Source organism: Talpa europaea (assembly GCF_964194135.1).
Source record: "Talpa europaea genome assembly, chromosome: 2".
Classification (NCBI taxonomy): Eukaryota; Metazoa; Chordata; class Mammalia; order Eulipotyphla; family Talpidae; genus Talpa; species Talpa europaea.
Window position 1 is genome coordinate 9,798,011 of NC_140068.1, and position 15,844 is coordinate 9,813,854.

The window sequence follows — 15,844 nt, forward strand, 5'->3', positions numbered from 1 at the left end:
GAAGCTTTCATTCCCAAACCTCCATGGGCTTGATTGAATTCCTCAGCCTAGATAGAGAATGAGCTCTGCCTGGGAAGGGCGGGGGCTCCTGGGCTGGTGGGGTGGAGGACCTGGGCATCGAGTGACCGCTGAGGATTGATGTAGGGGGCGCCACCCAGACTGAAAGGGAGCACCTCCCCTTCAAACGTTTCATTTTTGATTGCTTTTGATCATCTGTTAAGGTGGTCTTCCATTATGGTAGACTAGGCCACCTGCCACAGGCAATAGATAAGATTTTCAGTGCAACAACATAAAATGTCAAATGATTTTGCAGAAGTAGATTATGCGAATTTAGGAAATTAAGAAAGCACTAAATCCTCTTGTCACCAGGTAAAAAATAGACACGTTCACTGCGTTTGCTTGCAACTCCTGATGAGCAATTTAAACTTTGGACTTATTTCCATTTGTCTCCTACTCTTAAATCAGTAATGATTTTGAAAAGATAATATAAGTTGACCTTCAGTGGTTTGGGTCTTGGGTAAATGATAGCTTTTTTTTTTTGGTAAGATAAAAAAGGATTGTCAGAATGTGGTGCTATTTAGATTTCAGAAGTTAGTCTGCTCTGAGTGACAATTTCTTTCTCCCCTTTTCTTCCACACGGGAGATTCCCATACCCCCTGCATCAGTCAGTAACGTGCGTTAGCAGGAGCGCAGCCTGAGGATCCGTGTATAATCTTAAACTCTTTCTCCTGTTTCCGATTAGCATCTATGGGTCTTGCAGATATGATGTCTTCTGGTGACTCCAAGCTGTCCGTCCCTCTCAAAGCCGATGGTAAAGAAGAAGGCGCTGCCCAGCCCGAGAGCAAGTCGAAGGTACCTCCTCTCCTGTGCACGCGGTGTGGGGTCTGCCTCGCTCGAGCTGCGTGTCTGCCTCTCCCCCTGGTGTCGCTGCGTGTTTGCCTTTGGCTTCTTCTCTGCCTGCCTTCGCTGTGCGCGGCATGCTCGTCTCCCTGCCCCTCCATGGCGTGGATCTGAAAGTTACTAGTTCTCACGGCATTTCGGCATTTAACTCATGGTGGGGGTGAGGGGTGGAGGGACAAGTCCCACCAAAGGAACATGCTTTGGGGGCGGGGAGAAGCGAGGGGGTCTTGCCTGGTTTTGATACCTGCAGCCATGTTCTCTGCCTTCAGTTTATAGCTTCCTGTTTTGGCCGCCTCAGCAACAACATACTTAATATTTTGCTTTCCTGCCTTATTTGATAAATAAGGTGAACAGCTTTTTTTTTTTTTTCCTTTCTTTCTTTCATAAGGGGTAACCCATGCTTAGCATTTCCATGTAAGCTTGAGGGAAGCATGGTGGCTTAGTGGCCTTCTCCAGCATCCAGCAAACTGACCAAATCCTACTAATTAAGAATGTTGTTTTACTACCTCTATGTGTGTGTGTTTTGTGTGTTTGTTTGTACGTGTCTTTATATATATATTATATATATATAAATTAGTCTGTTAAACTGGATGTGCTTTTTGTTATTTTAAATAAAGTTTGCCCTACCTTTGTCATTTTTTTTTTTTTTTTATTCCTCTACCACAGGATAGCTACAGCTCTCAGGGTATTTCTCAGCCCCCAACCCCAGGCAACCTGCCAGTCCCTTCCCCAATGTCCCCCAGCTCTGCTAGCATCTCCTCATTTCATGGAGATGAAAGTGATAGCATTAGCAGCCCAGGCTGGCCCAAGACTCCATCAAGCCCTGTAAGTGGCTCTGGTTTTTTGTTTTTTTTGGTTTTTGTTTTTTTGGGGTTTTTTGGTGATTAATTAATTCTACTTGAATGCTTGCTTATTTATTTGTTTAAGACTTCTTCATAATTTATCCATGAAAGGCTTTTCTTTATAATTATATTAGTAACAAAATGAATAAAGCTTGTCTGTACATAGAAGTTGATTTCTGGTAATGAAACCACTGTTATAACGAAGCAACTCAATATAAGCATGTGATTGTGTAACTGGGTCCAAACTCCTTCGCACAGTGACTTGTTTGAATGCACATTGTGGACTTGGAGGAGATCTTTAAAATGCGTTCCTTCTCCACTGACATGGGAACTAATAGCAGCCACGGAGCAAACAGCAAGATTGGCCCTCGGCCTAAATCTCTCATGGGCTCTGGTATCTGAGATAGCTTATTTCAAAACTGCCTACCTAAAAATATAAATATTACATTAAAATATTACACACAATTTAGCATAAGATCAGCCTTACTCATTTTGATCTCTGTCAGAAATTAATAGAAATTTGTAGAAATGTTAGTGCATGTAAATATTTGGAATACTACTTTTAGATCAATAATGTGCGCCTGCATGAGATTCACTTGAAATAGAAAAATTATATCCTGCACAAGATGACTGATGATCTTGAAATTAAGCGTTGATTTCCATGTGCTATATAAATAAATATGGTAATGTATATATAAGGGAATTCTTTCAGCCTTTAATAGTCTTCTATACATAGACCTGGGCCTTTGTTTTCTTATTGAAGAAATTAATTCTGTGCCAATAACAGAAAAGTGATGGCACTGTAGTAACCTTTATTTTACATTCATATAGGGAGTCAAAAGATCTCTTTTTTAAAAAAAAAAAAAAAAAAAAAAAACCTTAACATGCAATTACTTGCCAAGAAGGCTTAATTAACACGCTAATTTTTGTAAGACCAGGCATTGACAGCACAGCTCAGGAAAAGCACGTTGGAGGGAAGAAGACTCTGACTGCAGAATCTGGCAATCTAGTCAAAACCCCAAAAGGAGGCTGCTATTAATTATCCATTCACTGGTTTAAACAGATAGAGCTGAAGGTTTGAAGAGTTGGTGGTTGCAGTAAATGTTTGTAAAATTCATGTGAAGCTCTGGTATAACTAGCATTTTCCTTTTCAGAGGAAGAAAGGGGGTATGGGCTGTTACCTTCTCTGTAGACATGTTTTGCTTTGCAACAACTGAGATGAAATGAAAAATGCTTCTAGGACTGGTTAAGCAGAACTAATAGAAAGGGCGAGGACAACTCCTTCATTGTGATGTCTCTGTGTTCTGCGCCTTGACTCTCAGAAGGCAGGCCGACATGGCGGGTTTTGTTGCCCATAGTTTACTTGGTATCCCTACTTTGTCTTAATTATAAAAAAAATGCGTTTTGAATCAGTAATGCTCTCAAGTTAACAGGTAGAACTCAAATTACAGCTTTGCTGAGTCAACATTAGAATGTTGGAATGTTGACTCAGAGGGAAAATTTCAGTAGTTGAAAAAAAATCACAATTTTTAAAGCCTTACAATAATAAGAATAAAAATTAAAAGTCACAACCACAAAATTAAAAATTACAGCCACAAACAGGCCATATTACTGGTTTTCATGTTCCACCTTACTGATTTCTGAATTATAAGGATGATGTATTTATTGTTTTTAACTTGCTGGTCGCATTATCCCCATCTAGTGAGTCCTGCAGAAAGCATCAGCAAACCCATGCTTTCTACTTAACTAACAAACTGAATTGTTGATTTCATTTTCTGGTTATAATACTTTTATAGTTAAAACTGCATATTACCTTTTTTTCCTAAATGCTCTCACACACATGACCTCTTCCCATGTCATAAATTGTCTGAAGTTTAGGACTTTGTAGGCACACATGTGTTTGAGTGGCAGAGAAGCTGGCAGGTAAGGAGGATGTTACATGGGGATCAGCTGTGAGACGCAGCCACGCTCTTGAATGAGCTGCTAATTCAAGATGAGAATCAGGAGAGTGTCGGAAGGACCTCAGCTTAGCTCTGCTTTGAAATCACTGCAGGAATACACAATTTAGGAAGGTGTAACTGCTCTTTCTGAGCTACAACTTCAGTTTGTACTTAAAACTGCTCTTAACAGCACCCCTAATAAAGCCTGTCTAACAGTAAGCCCAAAGTGTGTTATAGATTAACAGTGTTCTATCACAAAGATCCAAAAAAAAATAAACATTTGCACACACACACACACACACACACTTATCACCTGGTATATGATAAAGACGGCAGAATTGTAGATCTACTGAAAAGACGTGAGGGAAATTTTACTTGCACAGCTCATGAGATCGCACACAGGAAGCCCTTAGCTGCACCACCATCCCATCTTGCTGGGATTTGTCAGCGGTCTCCATTCCTTTTTCTTGCCTCCACGGCCATTTCAGAACAATCAGGTACATTTTTTGCACTGAAGCAATACCAGGTGGTGCTAGTATCCTGGAAAAGTCAGCCGCATTCTGCGGGGCCAGTTGGTGTGCCTGTCGTCAGCGGGGAGGGTATATCGACATTTCTCCAGAGGTGTCGTCATAGCTAATGTCTGTCACTTGAAAAGCCTTGTGTTGAGCCCGATAAAGTATGTCCTCTTTATTTCCTAAGGTCTGTGTCCTTTTTCTCTGTTTGGACACCCAAATGCTAACTTTAGGATCAGTTAATAGCAAAACTTGTTGCTGAAACCATGTCAGTAGGATATTTGAATCAGCTGTTAATTTTTATTTGAATGATGCCAGGCTTTTCAGGCTTGTTTGGCCATTTCAGTATTCTTTCATAGAACAGACGCCTGTCTGGACCTTCGGTGTACACTCACTGCTGACGATCCAAATCGGCACTACCCCCCCCCCCTTGCAGAGGTGAAAGTCTAGAATGAAGAGAGGAGGGCAGGCAGATAACCAGGTGACCCATGCACATAACAGATAACCAGATAGATAACCACGCTTCCGTATGCTATGGAACAGGTGCCTCCCAGGACAAACCGAGCCTGCGATGGTGATTTAGAGTAAGGCGAGGCCATCAGGGCAACTGTTCAAGGACCACACATAAACTGAGCCTGGCCACTTCTTTTTCATGCAGACATATTTCCTTACAGTATGGTGCATAATTGCTTTTTTTGAAGATATAAAAACTGAAAAATCATTCTATTAAAAACTAGTATTTTCAAGTTTTCCCAATTTTAAGAGAACAAATTGGGGTCATCAGTACTTAGTTTCCTTAAACAAAAAAAAAAGGTAAGAAAGCTAAAATATGTGTGATCAGACTCAATGTAAAGCATTTTAAAGGCCTGTTTCCTTAGGAAAATCCATTCCTTTCCTAAATAGCAGCAAACGTTTCTATGACCTCATTGCTCAATCTTGATTAAATATTCCTCCAAAACTGCTCCCCCAGGCAGAGGACCAGGCCAGAAATAACAGTTGGGTCTTATGTTCAGGGCGCTGGTAGAGCTGTTCAGAGTAATTTTAAGTTAAGACGACTTTTTATTTCTCTTAAATTGAATCAAACATTTTACCTCTCAGTTTTTCACATAAGAGGAAAATTGGTGCTTTTTGTTTGTACTGATTTTAAGTAATAGTACTTCTTTCCTCATTTTTCATTTGCGTTTTTCTTTTTTTTTAAGATTTTATTTATTTATTTATACAAGCGCTGGGTACAGTCAGAAGCGCGGGAGGGTGAGAGAATTCACCAAAGCCAGAGCGGAGAACAGAACAGGCAGACTGGCGAAATACACTGCTGAGGGGAGCAGCGGGCACGGCAGGAGAGGTCTGCGCACCATGTGGGACCCTCACCGGCGGCCGGGGATCAAACCGGCGCTGCAGAGGCTGCGGGCAGCTTCGCAGCCCAGCACTCAACCACTGTGCCACCAGGGGAGGCCCACGTTTTTCATTTTTGAAAAACATTGGACCCATATTGTTAGTGTACCTCCTCCAAAGGAAAAAAGGTTCACTTAGCATTTAGGAACCTGGTAACTACCCAGTTTCCGATGACAAAGCTTCTGAAGTGAATGTGGCATAAAATGTGTTAGAATAGTTCCTTCTCCCAGCCAGACTTTCCTTGGGAATAAGAGCATGGAAAATGAAATTTGAATATACAGTGTGTTCCGTACTCCGAGTGTGTGGAGGGGGCATAAAAACATACACATGAACATTCGTGGAAATTTAGGTTCTGCTCCAAAGGCATTATGAAGTGACTTGTACTTTTCCTTCAGCATCACTGTATACCCTAAGAGTTCACACCAATTTTTTCCCCTTACCATCCTGCATTTTTTATTTACATCAAGGTATTGCCCATTTCTGTATATTTGATGTAAAGATTTTGTCTCAGTAATTCCAAAGCTGAAGGCTTAAAATTTCAGCAGAAATAGCATGGGAGAACCAGAGGGTGAGCTGCCACCCCCCAGCTCTATTAGTTTCATTCTTAGCCCCCCTTTTGTTCAGGGCCTACTTTTATTGGGGATTATTTTGCTACACATGGTAACATCAGATCTCAATTTGACCCTCAAGATGTTAGTGCTATGTTTACAGTTATGCTAAGCTAATGTGGTAGAAAAGAATTAAGAAAAACACCATCTAAACCAGTAGCTATATATTGCAAATGATTACCTAGTAAATAAACATGAATAAAGGAAATAAGTTATTATCCGAAATAAATGATTGATCCAGTTTTGGTCCCAAGGAAATAAATTATTGCTCCAGTGGAGAATTTAAAGGTGATTTTCCACACTTACCCTATAGCACATAAATGTTACAAATAAAGTAACAAAAGAAAGAAAAACTGCCAGTTGGCCTGTTTAAGACCAAAAGTGTTACCTTTTCAAATCACATAATTCGGAGCTGGGCGTGCAGAAATAGCAGAAAAGTGTCAAGTACAATCAAAAGTAAAAGACCAAGATTGAGAGCATCACGTAGGCCGTGTGCACACGAGTGAACTTGGACAGTCACCATAGCTGCTAAATATCATGTTTGTGATCAAACCCAGGCTGCCTAAGAAGTCTATTTAAAAAGTTAAGAGAGTAGATCCCACAAGTTCTCATCACAAGGGGAAAAGCCTTTTTTTTTTCCTTTTTTGTATCTTTGAGATGATAGTTGCTTACTAAACCCATGTCATCTCACGATATACCTGTCTACCTCCCATCCACTGCGTGTCAGTTACATTAACAAAACTCAGAATGTTTTCAGGATATGAAAGGAAATTATTAAAATAATTGTCTCAAAGCCCCATTCCTTGGCAGAGAAGTTCATGCAATCTTAAGTAGGGAAAGCAGGTCATCATGAATAAATGCCCTTGCCTTAGCTGGCCCTTCATTGCCAAAGCTTTCAATGAGCAGGGAGCCCACACTGCTAATTCCTGTGCTTGTAACTCTCCTTGTATCTTCCAGCAAGTGCCATGTATTGGCTCTTGCACATGATTGAAGTTTTAATGAGGACACACAATAGCTGTTCTTGTTTTCACAAGGAAAACTAAGAGTCCGTTAGTTTGGGGGACTCTGTGATCTCACTGTGGAATTTTCAGTTCACTGTGATGGTTTCATGAGTTAGCACACTTCTATTTTTAAAACAACTTGAGATGTCACTGGAATCTTGCCTTCTGGGATTCAACGCTTATATCAATAAAAAGGGCTTTGGTAATTTTCGGTTTTGTCTTAACGGCTGTAAAAGGGGGGAGTTTGGGCCCTTTATTTAAAAGTCAAAGTAAATTTTTAATTAAGAATATGTATAGTTTGTGCCTGAACTAGTAGCCTTCATTCCTAATTGTTGTGTGATAGCAGTAGTTTGTAAATTTCTTCCTGTATTTGATAGCTCATTACTGTTTTCTCACCTTCTCCCCTCGCCCTCTGCCACCCGCACCTCATCTCCAAATGCTCCTTCTGGGCACTAGAAGTCCAGCTCATCCACCACCACTGGCGAAAAGATCACAAAGGTGTATGAGCTGGGAAATGAGCCCGAGAGGAAGCTGTGGGTCGACCGGTACCTCACCTTCATGGAGGAGAGGGGCTCCCCTGTCTCCAGTCTGCCGGCCGTGGGCAAAAAGCCCCTGGATCTGTTCCGGCTGTATGTCTGCGTCAAAGAGATCGGAGGGCTGGCGCAGGTAAGAGGAAGTGGGTAAGGCCGCAGGCTCTGAGCACAGCTGTCATAGAGAAACTCGTTTCTTCTCACAAAGAAAAATCTCCACCCACAGGAAAGTCCCCTCGGCCCCGGGCCTCTGGGCAGGCTGATTCCAGGGTCCCTCCTCGCCCCACCAGTTCTCAAGCCTCGCTATCCATCAGAAACACCTGTGGAGCTTTGGACACCTGTGGATCCCTGGGCTCCCACCCTAGGCCCTAAAAGGAGCCGCTCTGGGCCCCCTGGGGTCCAAAACCCGCTATGGCAACCTGCCAGTGCCCATATGGCTCTAACCACCCACCCAAGGGCGAGTCATCTCACTCCTGGGAATCCCAAGTGCCTGCTGGGTCTCCATCTGCTAGCTCTGGAGGGTGGATACAGGAGAGGCTTTGTTCTCAGCCCTCCCTGAGGTGCCCCAAATGGTGAGACCCATAACTTGGAACAATTAGAGCTGAATTCCGGCCTTGGGGCAATCAGATGGTAAAACAGAGCACTCCGAGGCCAAACAAGTGGGGCTCCACATGCGCCCCTCACCTCTGCTCCTAGACCCCCACTCTTGCCCCTGTGCTCCTAGAATTTTTTAGAAACCCCAGGAGCTAAACAGTTGGGTCTCTCCATCACACAAGTGGAGAAATCGTCCCAGGCCCTGACTTTGCTCCCAGTGTTTTACCAAGCGAGCCTCTTTGCTGGTGGAGCTGATAAGGGCTGCTTGAATGCAGCTGAGATTCTCGTGCACTGCTGCCCAACCCACCTTGACCTCTGCTGGTTGGTCGTGTGGCTGGAGCAGGTGCTGCAGCCACACACAGCAGCTCAGAGCCTTCCCGGCAGGAGACTGCGTAGTCTCTGAAGCAGCTCCAGGAGCACCTGCAGCCTGCATGTCCCGTGTGTTAGGACTAAGCAAGTGGACACCAAACAGCTTTGTGAGAAAGCTTTAGTCTAAAAAGCAAACATTTCGTTAGAAATCGCTGTCCCTTTAGCCCTTAGGGTGCCACTTCACACGGGTTCTCAAAGAAAAATATTCCCCACATATTCACAGGTCTTCACGGTTCATTCATGCGTTTAACCTTATTAGGACTTCTCCCCAGTGGGAATCAAGTCAAAATAACACCTAAAATCCTTGTGGGACATTTCAGGGAATTTTGGTCCTTTTTACTCTTCTCTTTGCAACCCTGCCCTCTGCAGCCCAGTGCACTTAGGGGACACTGGATCTCCCACAGAGCCCACCAGGCCTGGTGGCTTGTGCCCGAACTCTTAGTGTTCACTTGATGGGGAACCTCGCTGCCTCTGCCCCAGGAAGACTTTGGACTGTTGTTTTAGATATGAAATGTTGTTTTACATATGAAGGCTCAAACACTTAAATGGCAAAATAGTTAAGTTGCTGCATTTTATTTTATTTTTTTATTATATATATTTTATTTTATTGTATATATTTTTACATCATTTTTCTTTTTGCACAATGTGCATTTTCATCTTGGTTATAGTCCCCATACAATTCCCATCCCCCTTGTTTTGATCCTACTCCCTTCTCCCCCCGCTGTAGTGTGTCTCTGGTTTATAGTTGCTTGTTGATAGTTGCTGCATTTTAAATTGTTTTTTAGATGCCCTTTAAAAAAACATTAGAAGCAGGACGGACTGAGTGTGTGTGCGAGTGTCCGTGGGCAGGGGCGGGAGGAGGGGGAGTTGAGTGTGCTTGCCAGTGTGGAGTGGGCTGAGTGTGAGTGTCCATGAGCTGAGAGGTAAACCACCACTCCAGCAGCCCCAGCTCTGGAAGAGTTGGAGGCATTAGAAAATGCACCAGGCAGAAGATTCTCAATGAGCGATGCTTTTTATGTAGCTACCAGCAGGTTCCTTAATGGGTTTATAGCAGTAAATGCTGTCTGTGCACTACTGAGTGGGAGTAATGAGCATTAGTTAAAAGAGGCAAATGAAAGAAAAAAAATGTAAACCAAGACATTAAGGGCTTTTTTTTGTCTCCTGGCTTTAAACAAGCCTCTTTGCTGTAAACCAATAATCTTGCCTTTTTGGGGTTTTTTTGCTAGGTTAATAAAAACAAGAAGTGGCGTGAGCTGGCCACCAACCTGAACGTTGGCACCTCCAGCAGCGCAGCAAGCTCCCTGAAAAAGCAGTATATTCAGTACCTGTTTGCCTTCGAGTGCAAGATTGAGAGAGGGGAGGAGCCCCCGCCGGAAGTCTTCAGCACCGGGGACACGAAGAAGCAGCCCAAGCTCCAGCCGCCATCTCCTGGTAGGTGGGCACACTGCAGCTCTGGCCACAGGGCCGCGTCAGGAGAGCCAGCTGGAGCCACACTGCGGTTCTGCCCGTCCCTTCCCAGCAATGGAAGAAGAAAGCAGACTCTCTCAGAGGACAGGGGTGCTGGGTGTAGTTTTGTTCATTTAATTGGGCCCCCATTAGCCATGTCTAAGGGAGAGAGAACAAAATTGGGGATATTGCCGTTTCAGGTCAGCAGTTTGAAGGTATCTTTTTTTACTCTATGCCTTATCAAAGTCAACTTTGGCCTCCCAAGCTATATACCTTCACTCCTTATACCCTCCTGCCTCTGTCAAAGTGCCACCATCCATATGTGCTAGCACTTGCACTGGTGAGAGATGCTGCCTGCAGGCATGTTGGCCACTTCTGCCAGCTCCCCCGCCAACTGGGGCGCTCATTTTTAGGGAATACAATAAACTAGCATGATCACAGCCCATGCCACCCTGTTGCCAGGATCTGGGAGCCAGTTAGCTTTGACCTAGAAAGTAGGCATCTCCAAAACACTTCTTAACAATAAAGGTGGTCCCCAAAATTCTCAGAAGCTTTCTTAGCAATAAAGGGAGCCCCCAAAATTCTCAGAAGCAAAGCTAAGTTAATGATACCTTCCACCTGCCCTCTCCCAACTAGAGGCCACACTGATCTTTCAGCTCCTGCCAGCTTTTGTTCTGCCTGTTAGTGGCAGATTTGAAGTTACTAGATTACCCTCTTCTGATACGTGCAGTTTCAGAGTCGGGAAGACATTCCTGTGTTCCTTAGTCCTGGGTGCCGGTCTGCTCTAGTGGAACCATTCCCTTGTCAGTTTCTGGCGCCCCTCCCAGCCCCATGCTATGGAGCCAGCCGTGCCCAGTGCCCTGCATCACGTGGGCACCTTCTGGGGGCGGATCCTAGCTGATTGCCAATATTTTTTAAGCACTCACATGCCAGGCACTTTTCCAAGTGTGTTGTCATTTACTCATTTACTCTGCCCCATGGTACAGAGAGCCATAAAAAACTAAGGCACAAAATCACATTGGTGGAGATGGAACAGCAGGACCAGGGTCCCGTGCATCTGACCCGAGGTTATGCTGTACCCGTCAGCCTCGTCTCAGATACCTTTTAAGAGGTGAAATGTTTACACATAGAAGGTGGTTTCAGTGAGCCAAAGAAAGAAGTTGTGCCCTTTTAAATCACTTCCTGGCTGTGCTCTGGAAGGTGATGCCGCTATATGAGGCTAGGGACCCGGGGACCTCACGCACGCTCCGGCAGAGGTGCTCTGGGCGACCACATGTAGCTTCAGGTCCGTGGCTCCTGAGCTCAGCAGACGGCCGCCTCTCAGCCCCACAGCCCTTGCCAGGTACCATGCACCTTAAAAACTGTGAAATCTAATTTTAAAACTCTCACAATGTTACATTCAGTTCACAGAGTAAAACAAGCCTGCCTATGAACTAGGAACAGCTCTGAAGCTGTTTTTTCCAAAATAAAAACCCAGCGGGGTGTGGGGACCAAAGTGGCCATGTCTGCAGAAGTCTGAGGCCTGTTTTCTTTGCCAGGAGAGAATACAGGTCCCTGCGTGGCACGCGCTTAGGCGCGGAGAGCAGCTTCTGGGAGCTGTCGGCTTGGCCACCGCCGCCCCAGCTCAGGCCTGCGCTCTCAGCAGCCAGCACTGTGCCTTTTCCCTTGTTTTTTAAACTGCCGTTTTTATGGCAGCATTATCATTTTAACTGCACAAAAGAGCTCGGATTGCAGATGCTCTTCAGATAGTCCATTCTTCTCAGTGGTCCCCACGGAGCCCAGACCCTGGGAGACGACAGGAAACAGAGCAGGGCCTGCCGACACAGGGCTGGCAGGAGCCCTGAGGAAAGCCAGGCATGTCCCGGCACCCTAGGATCGGGGCCTCCCCCGTTCAGACTGTCTTAAGGAAAGTGTCTCTGTGAAACACTATTATTGTTGGGATAGAAAATCATTCCCAACGATTTGTCAGGTCAGGGTCTTATATACCACAGAATGTTTTAAGAGCCAATTTTCAACCAAAATTCAAGTTCTTTAAAGTCAGCTTTTCCCTTCAGAACATAAGTATAGTCAATTCCTTAGAAGCACATTCAAGCAAACTAGCCTAGAAGATTCCTAAGAAGTTTCTAGGTTGTTTTTGAAATGGGCACTCTGAGCCCGGCGGGGCCTGGTCCGGTCACTTGGCCTCTTCTGAGTTATCCTCCAGTTTTGATTCGGTGCGCTGGCTGAGAGGGACCTGAGAATCTACTGTCAGCCACTGGACGGCATCACCCCTGAGCCCCAGTGGGGGATTCCCACACTGGAGACCCAGACAACTGGGTCTGTCCACAGTGACTGAAAGAGAAGAAGCCCTTGACCCTGGCAAGGGGGGCCTGGGGGGCATGTTCCAGTGACCTGTAAGAGTTGGTGGAGTTCTAATGAACAGCACAGGCAGCAGCCCCTGGAAGCCTGGGCAGCCTGTGAGCTGCAGGGGGGGAGATAAGGGAGGGGGGCAGGGGCCAGGAAGCCCCCCCCCCATTCAATTAGTAAGTCTGTAACCAAAAACCCATCCATCTTTGCTGGCAGGTGGCTGACTGCATTTCTATTATTAGCTGACAGGTGATGTCACAAAACCTGTCACAGATCCAACCAGGGAATCCTCAGTGGAAGATAAATGAGAAGGGGACCGGGGTTATAAACAAAGGTGCCCTCTGGGTGACCCCTTGTCACTGTAGACCTGGGACCCATCAGCTCTTCTTCCTTCTCCCCACCCACTGCATCCACCCCAGCCAGAACTGGGGCACCGGGTTCGTGCTGTGTAAATTATCTTCCCAGCTAGGAGTCTGACTGTACAGTCTGAAGTGTGTGAATGTACTTAACCTTCAATAACCTTCCCATTGTTTACTTTCCAGTATACATTTGTAGCTTCTGGCAAAAGGCAGGGATATCCTAGAGAGCCTGCCAGCCTCCTCTATTAATGGAGCTTCAAGAGGTTGCATTCATTTTTTTTTTTTTTTTCCTGAAAGGAAAGGAAAAAGCACTGGCAAGAGGGAAGAATTTTTCCTTTTTTTTTTTTTTTTTCTGTATTAGCTGTAAGTGCAAGGACTTGTAAATAGGGACCGTACTGAAACACCAGCCTCGTGGCCGAGGGGCCCGGCCTTGACCTCAGGAGCAGGTCATCCCCCCGCCTCCTCCACAGGCGTCACACCTGGAGCATCAACCTGGTATTTTGTTACTAGCTGCTTTTTTTCATAGGCATTTTCAGGGCTTTACCAAAATTCAGGGAGGAAGCACGGGTGGTTAATAAGGCTTTCCTTTAAGATGTCTACATGGAAAGTCAGTCTTCCCAGCGGCTCTGAGCCCTCCCCGGAGCACACTCGTCCTGGGCACTGGGAGCTGCCCTGATGTCATCACCGTGCCCACCCCGCCGGGGGAGCCGGGCAGGCCACTTCATGGACAGCTGTCCCAGGCCAAGAGACGGACCCCATTCCATTTCTGACTCCTTTGCAGCTCCATCTGGAGTCGAGGCACGTGTCAGACTCTTGTTTTCTCTAAAGTGAAACATGAATAATGGCAACTGTCGTGAGTCTTGGTTCCGTCACAGGAAGGGAGCAGGAGATGTGACGAATGGCTCCTCTTCCCAGGGAGCCGTAACCTGTGCTGGCCGTGGCCCTGGGTATGTTGATTGCCACCAGTGTGCAAGCCGGGCCTTTGCTGTGTTTGTGTCACTGGTGCCATGTGTGGAAAGAGGCTACTCTCTACTGAGCGCGCCCGTTGTTGTTGGTGCAGTGTTTGTTGGTTCATGTGAAACCAGCATGTCCTGAACACCTGATGCGGGGAGGACAGTGCTCAGGGATAACGCAGGAGCCCTTTGAAGTATGACTTTTTCCTACAAGAGGAGGTTATTTTCAAGGATCCAACTCAAGTTTTGAAAAGATCTGCTCAATTCCAAGCTCCTAATGGGGCTTATAGTTATAATTCCTGGTGCAATTATAGTTAAGCCTAAATCTGCAAACTCTGCTAGTATGTTTAGCCAGCCTGCCTTGGGTTTTGCAGTAACAAAACTGGTTTCAGAGCTCCAAATGTTGGTAATGACAGCACAGACACAGCCAGACGTGGAGAAGGCATTGCAGTGACGTAAAGCTCTTTGTTTGTAGCTTTGCTTTTCAACTTGTATTTCTTGTTGCCAACGTCCAGAATTAAATTTTAATAATTTTTTTCTAAAACATCCCAATAATCCATCAACTTGATCTACTGAAGTTTCCGTCCCATTTTTCCTCAGTGTCAGACATTTAGATTATGTCCACTATAAACAACACTGAAATGACATTTTCCTACCTACCGCTTCCTTTACATTAGATTACTTTCTGGAGAAAGTATCCAGGAAAAGCAGTTGCCCAGCAGACGGTATCAACAGGTTTCATGGTCACAGTGACACATATTGCCCTTTGTCACCAAATATTGATAGTTTACTAAGACAACTTTTCTAGATTTTCATTATAGACAAGGTAAGAGCAACTAAGGTTACCTCATTGTTACTGGTGATGGGTATTACTACTGTTTCTAAGAAGATGAAGTCCTGCTTTCTCGCCTTTTATTTTCTAATAACCAGCAAGGATGAGCTTACTTTGACAACCTGGTTTTCTCCTGTTTTCTCTTGGTGCCGTTACCAGCTAACTCAGGATCCCTGCAAGGGCCACAGACACCCCAGTCAACTGGCAGTAATTCCATGGCAGAAGTTCCGGGTGACCTGAAGCCACCTACTCCCGCCTCCACCCCTCACGGACAGACCCCAATGCCAGGTGGAAGGTAGGCTAAGTGCCTCTGTGAGCCATGGGAAGTCAGATTTGTCTCTTAATTTTCTGGAGCAGAGTTTAAAGACAAAAGGGATATTTCCTAGCAAGTTTTTAAATGGTGGCTACTGCTAGTCTTACTCACATGACTTATTTCGGGTGGTGGTTGCACTTACAGATTTTAAGACTGGCTTATTTTCTGAATGAGCATTTGGGGGTATCTGTGCATTATCACTAAGCTTCCTTCTGCTCATCTCTCCAGGAGCAGCACAGTCAGTGTGCACGACCCCTTCTCAGACGCCAGCGACTCATCGTTCCCAAAGCGCAACTCCATGACGCCGAGTGCCCCGTACCAGCAGGGCATGGGCATGCCGGACGTGATGGGCAGGATGCCCTACGAACCCAACAAGGACCCCTTTGGAGGAATGAGAAAAGGTGAATGTGGAAGCAGCTCTGCAGGCAGCTCCTGCTCAGGCCTCCTTCTCTGGGCCACCCCTCAGCCCTTTCATTGATCTGCTGGAGATGGATTCAAAACCCAGCTCCCCACCCTGTAATCTGTGGCCTTGGAGAAAGTACTTAGCAGCTCTGTGCCTCGGTTTCCTCATCTGGATAGCCATGGGGCATCGTGAGGTTGAGTTAATGCCCAGGGTCCCCTAGAAGGGTGACTGTTGGTGGCACATGTAAGATGCCAGCCCAGTGTCCCGTGATGGGGTCTGGATGGGGTGAGGGCCCTGTGGCCAACAGTTCTTGGGGGTGAAACAAACAAAAAGCAAGTTAAACCACAAGTACATTATTGAGGATGGTGCTTGATGGAAGAAAGGGTGTGGAGCAATAATCCTGGGAGGGGAATCTGCTTCAAGAGGGCGGTCTGGGGGGAAGGGCTCCGCTGAGGAGCGGTGACCCGCTGAGACCTGTTGAAGGAGTGGGCCATCCAAGGAGAA

The 15,844-nt window shown here is 45.6% G+C and overlaps 1 protein-coding gene across 1 annotated transcript in view; it reads left to right on the forward strand.

The window, feature by feature from the left end:
* ARID1B (AT-rich interaction domain 1B) overlaps positions 1-15,844 on the forward strand; it is a gene marked incomplete at its 3' end in the record, with an annotated part of 355,694 nt that overhangs the window by 324,859 nt on the left and 14,991 nt on the right. The window contains exons 10-15 of the mRNA XM_084228519.1: positions 743-852; positions 1,567-1,725; positions 7,652-7,861; positions 9,915-10,119; positions 14,784-14,919; positions 15,166-15,338. Coding sequence (XP_084084645.1) covers positions 743-852; positions 1,567-1,725; positions 7,652-7,861; positions 9,915-10,119; positions 14,784-14,919; positions 15,166-15,338 — 993 coding nt within the window. The remainder of the gene's footprint in view (positions 1-742; positions 853-1,566; positions 1,726-7,651; positions 7,862-9,914; positions 10,120-14,783; positions 14,920-15,165; positions 15,339-15,844) is intronic.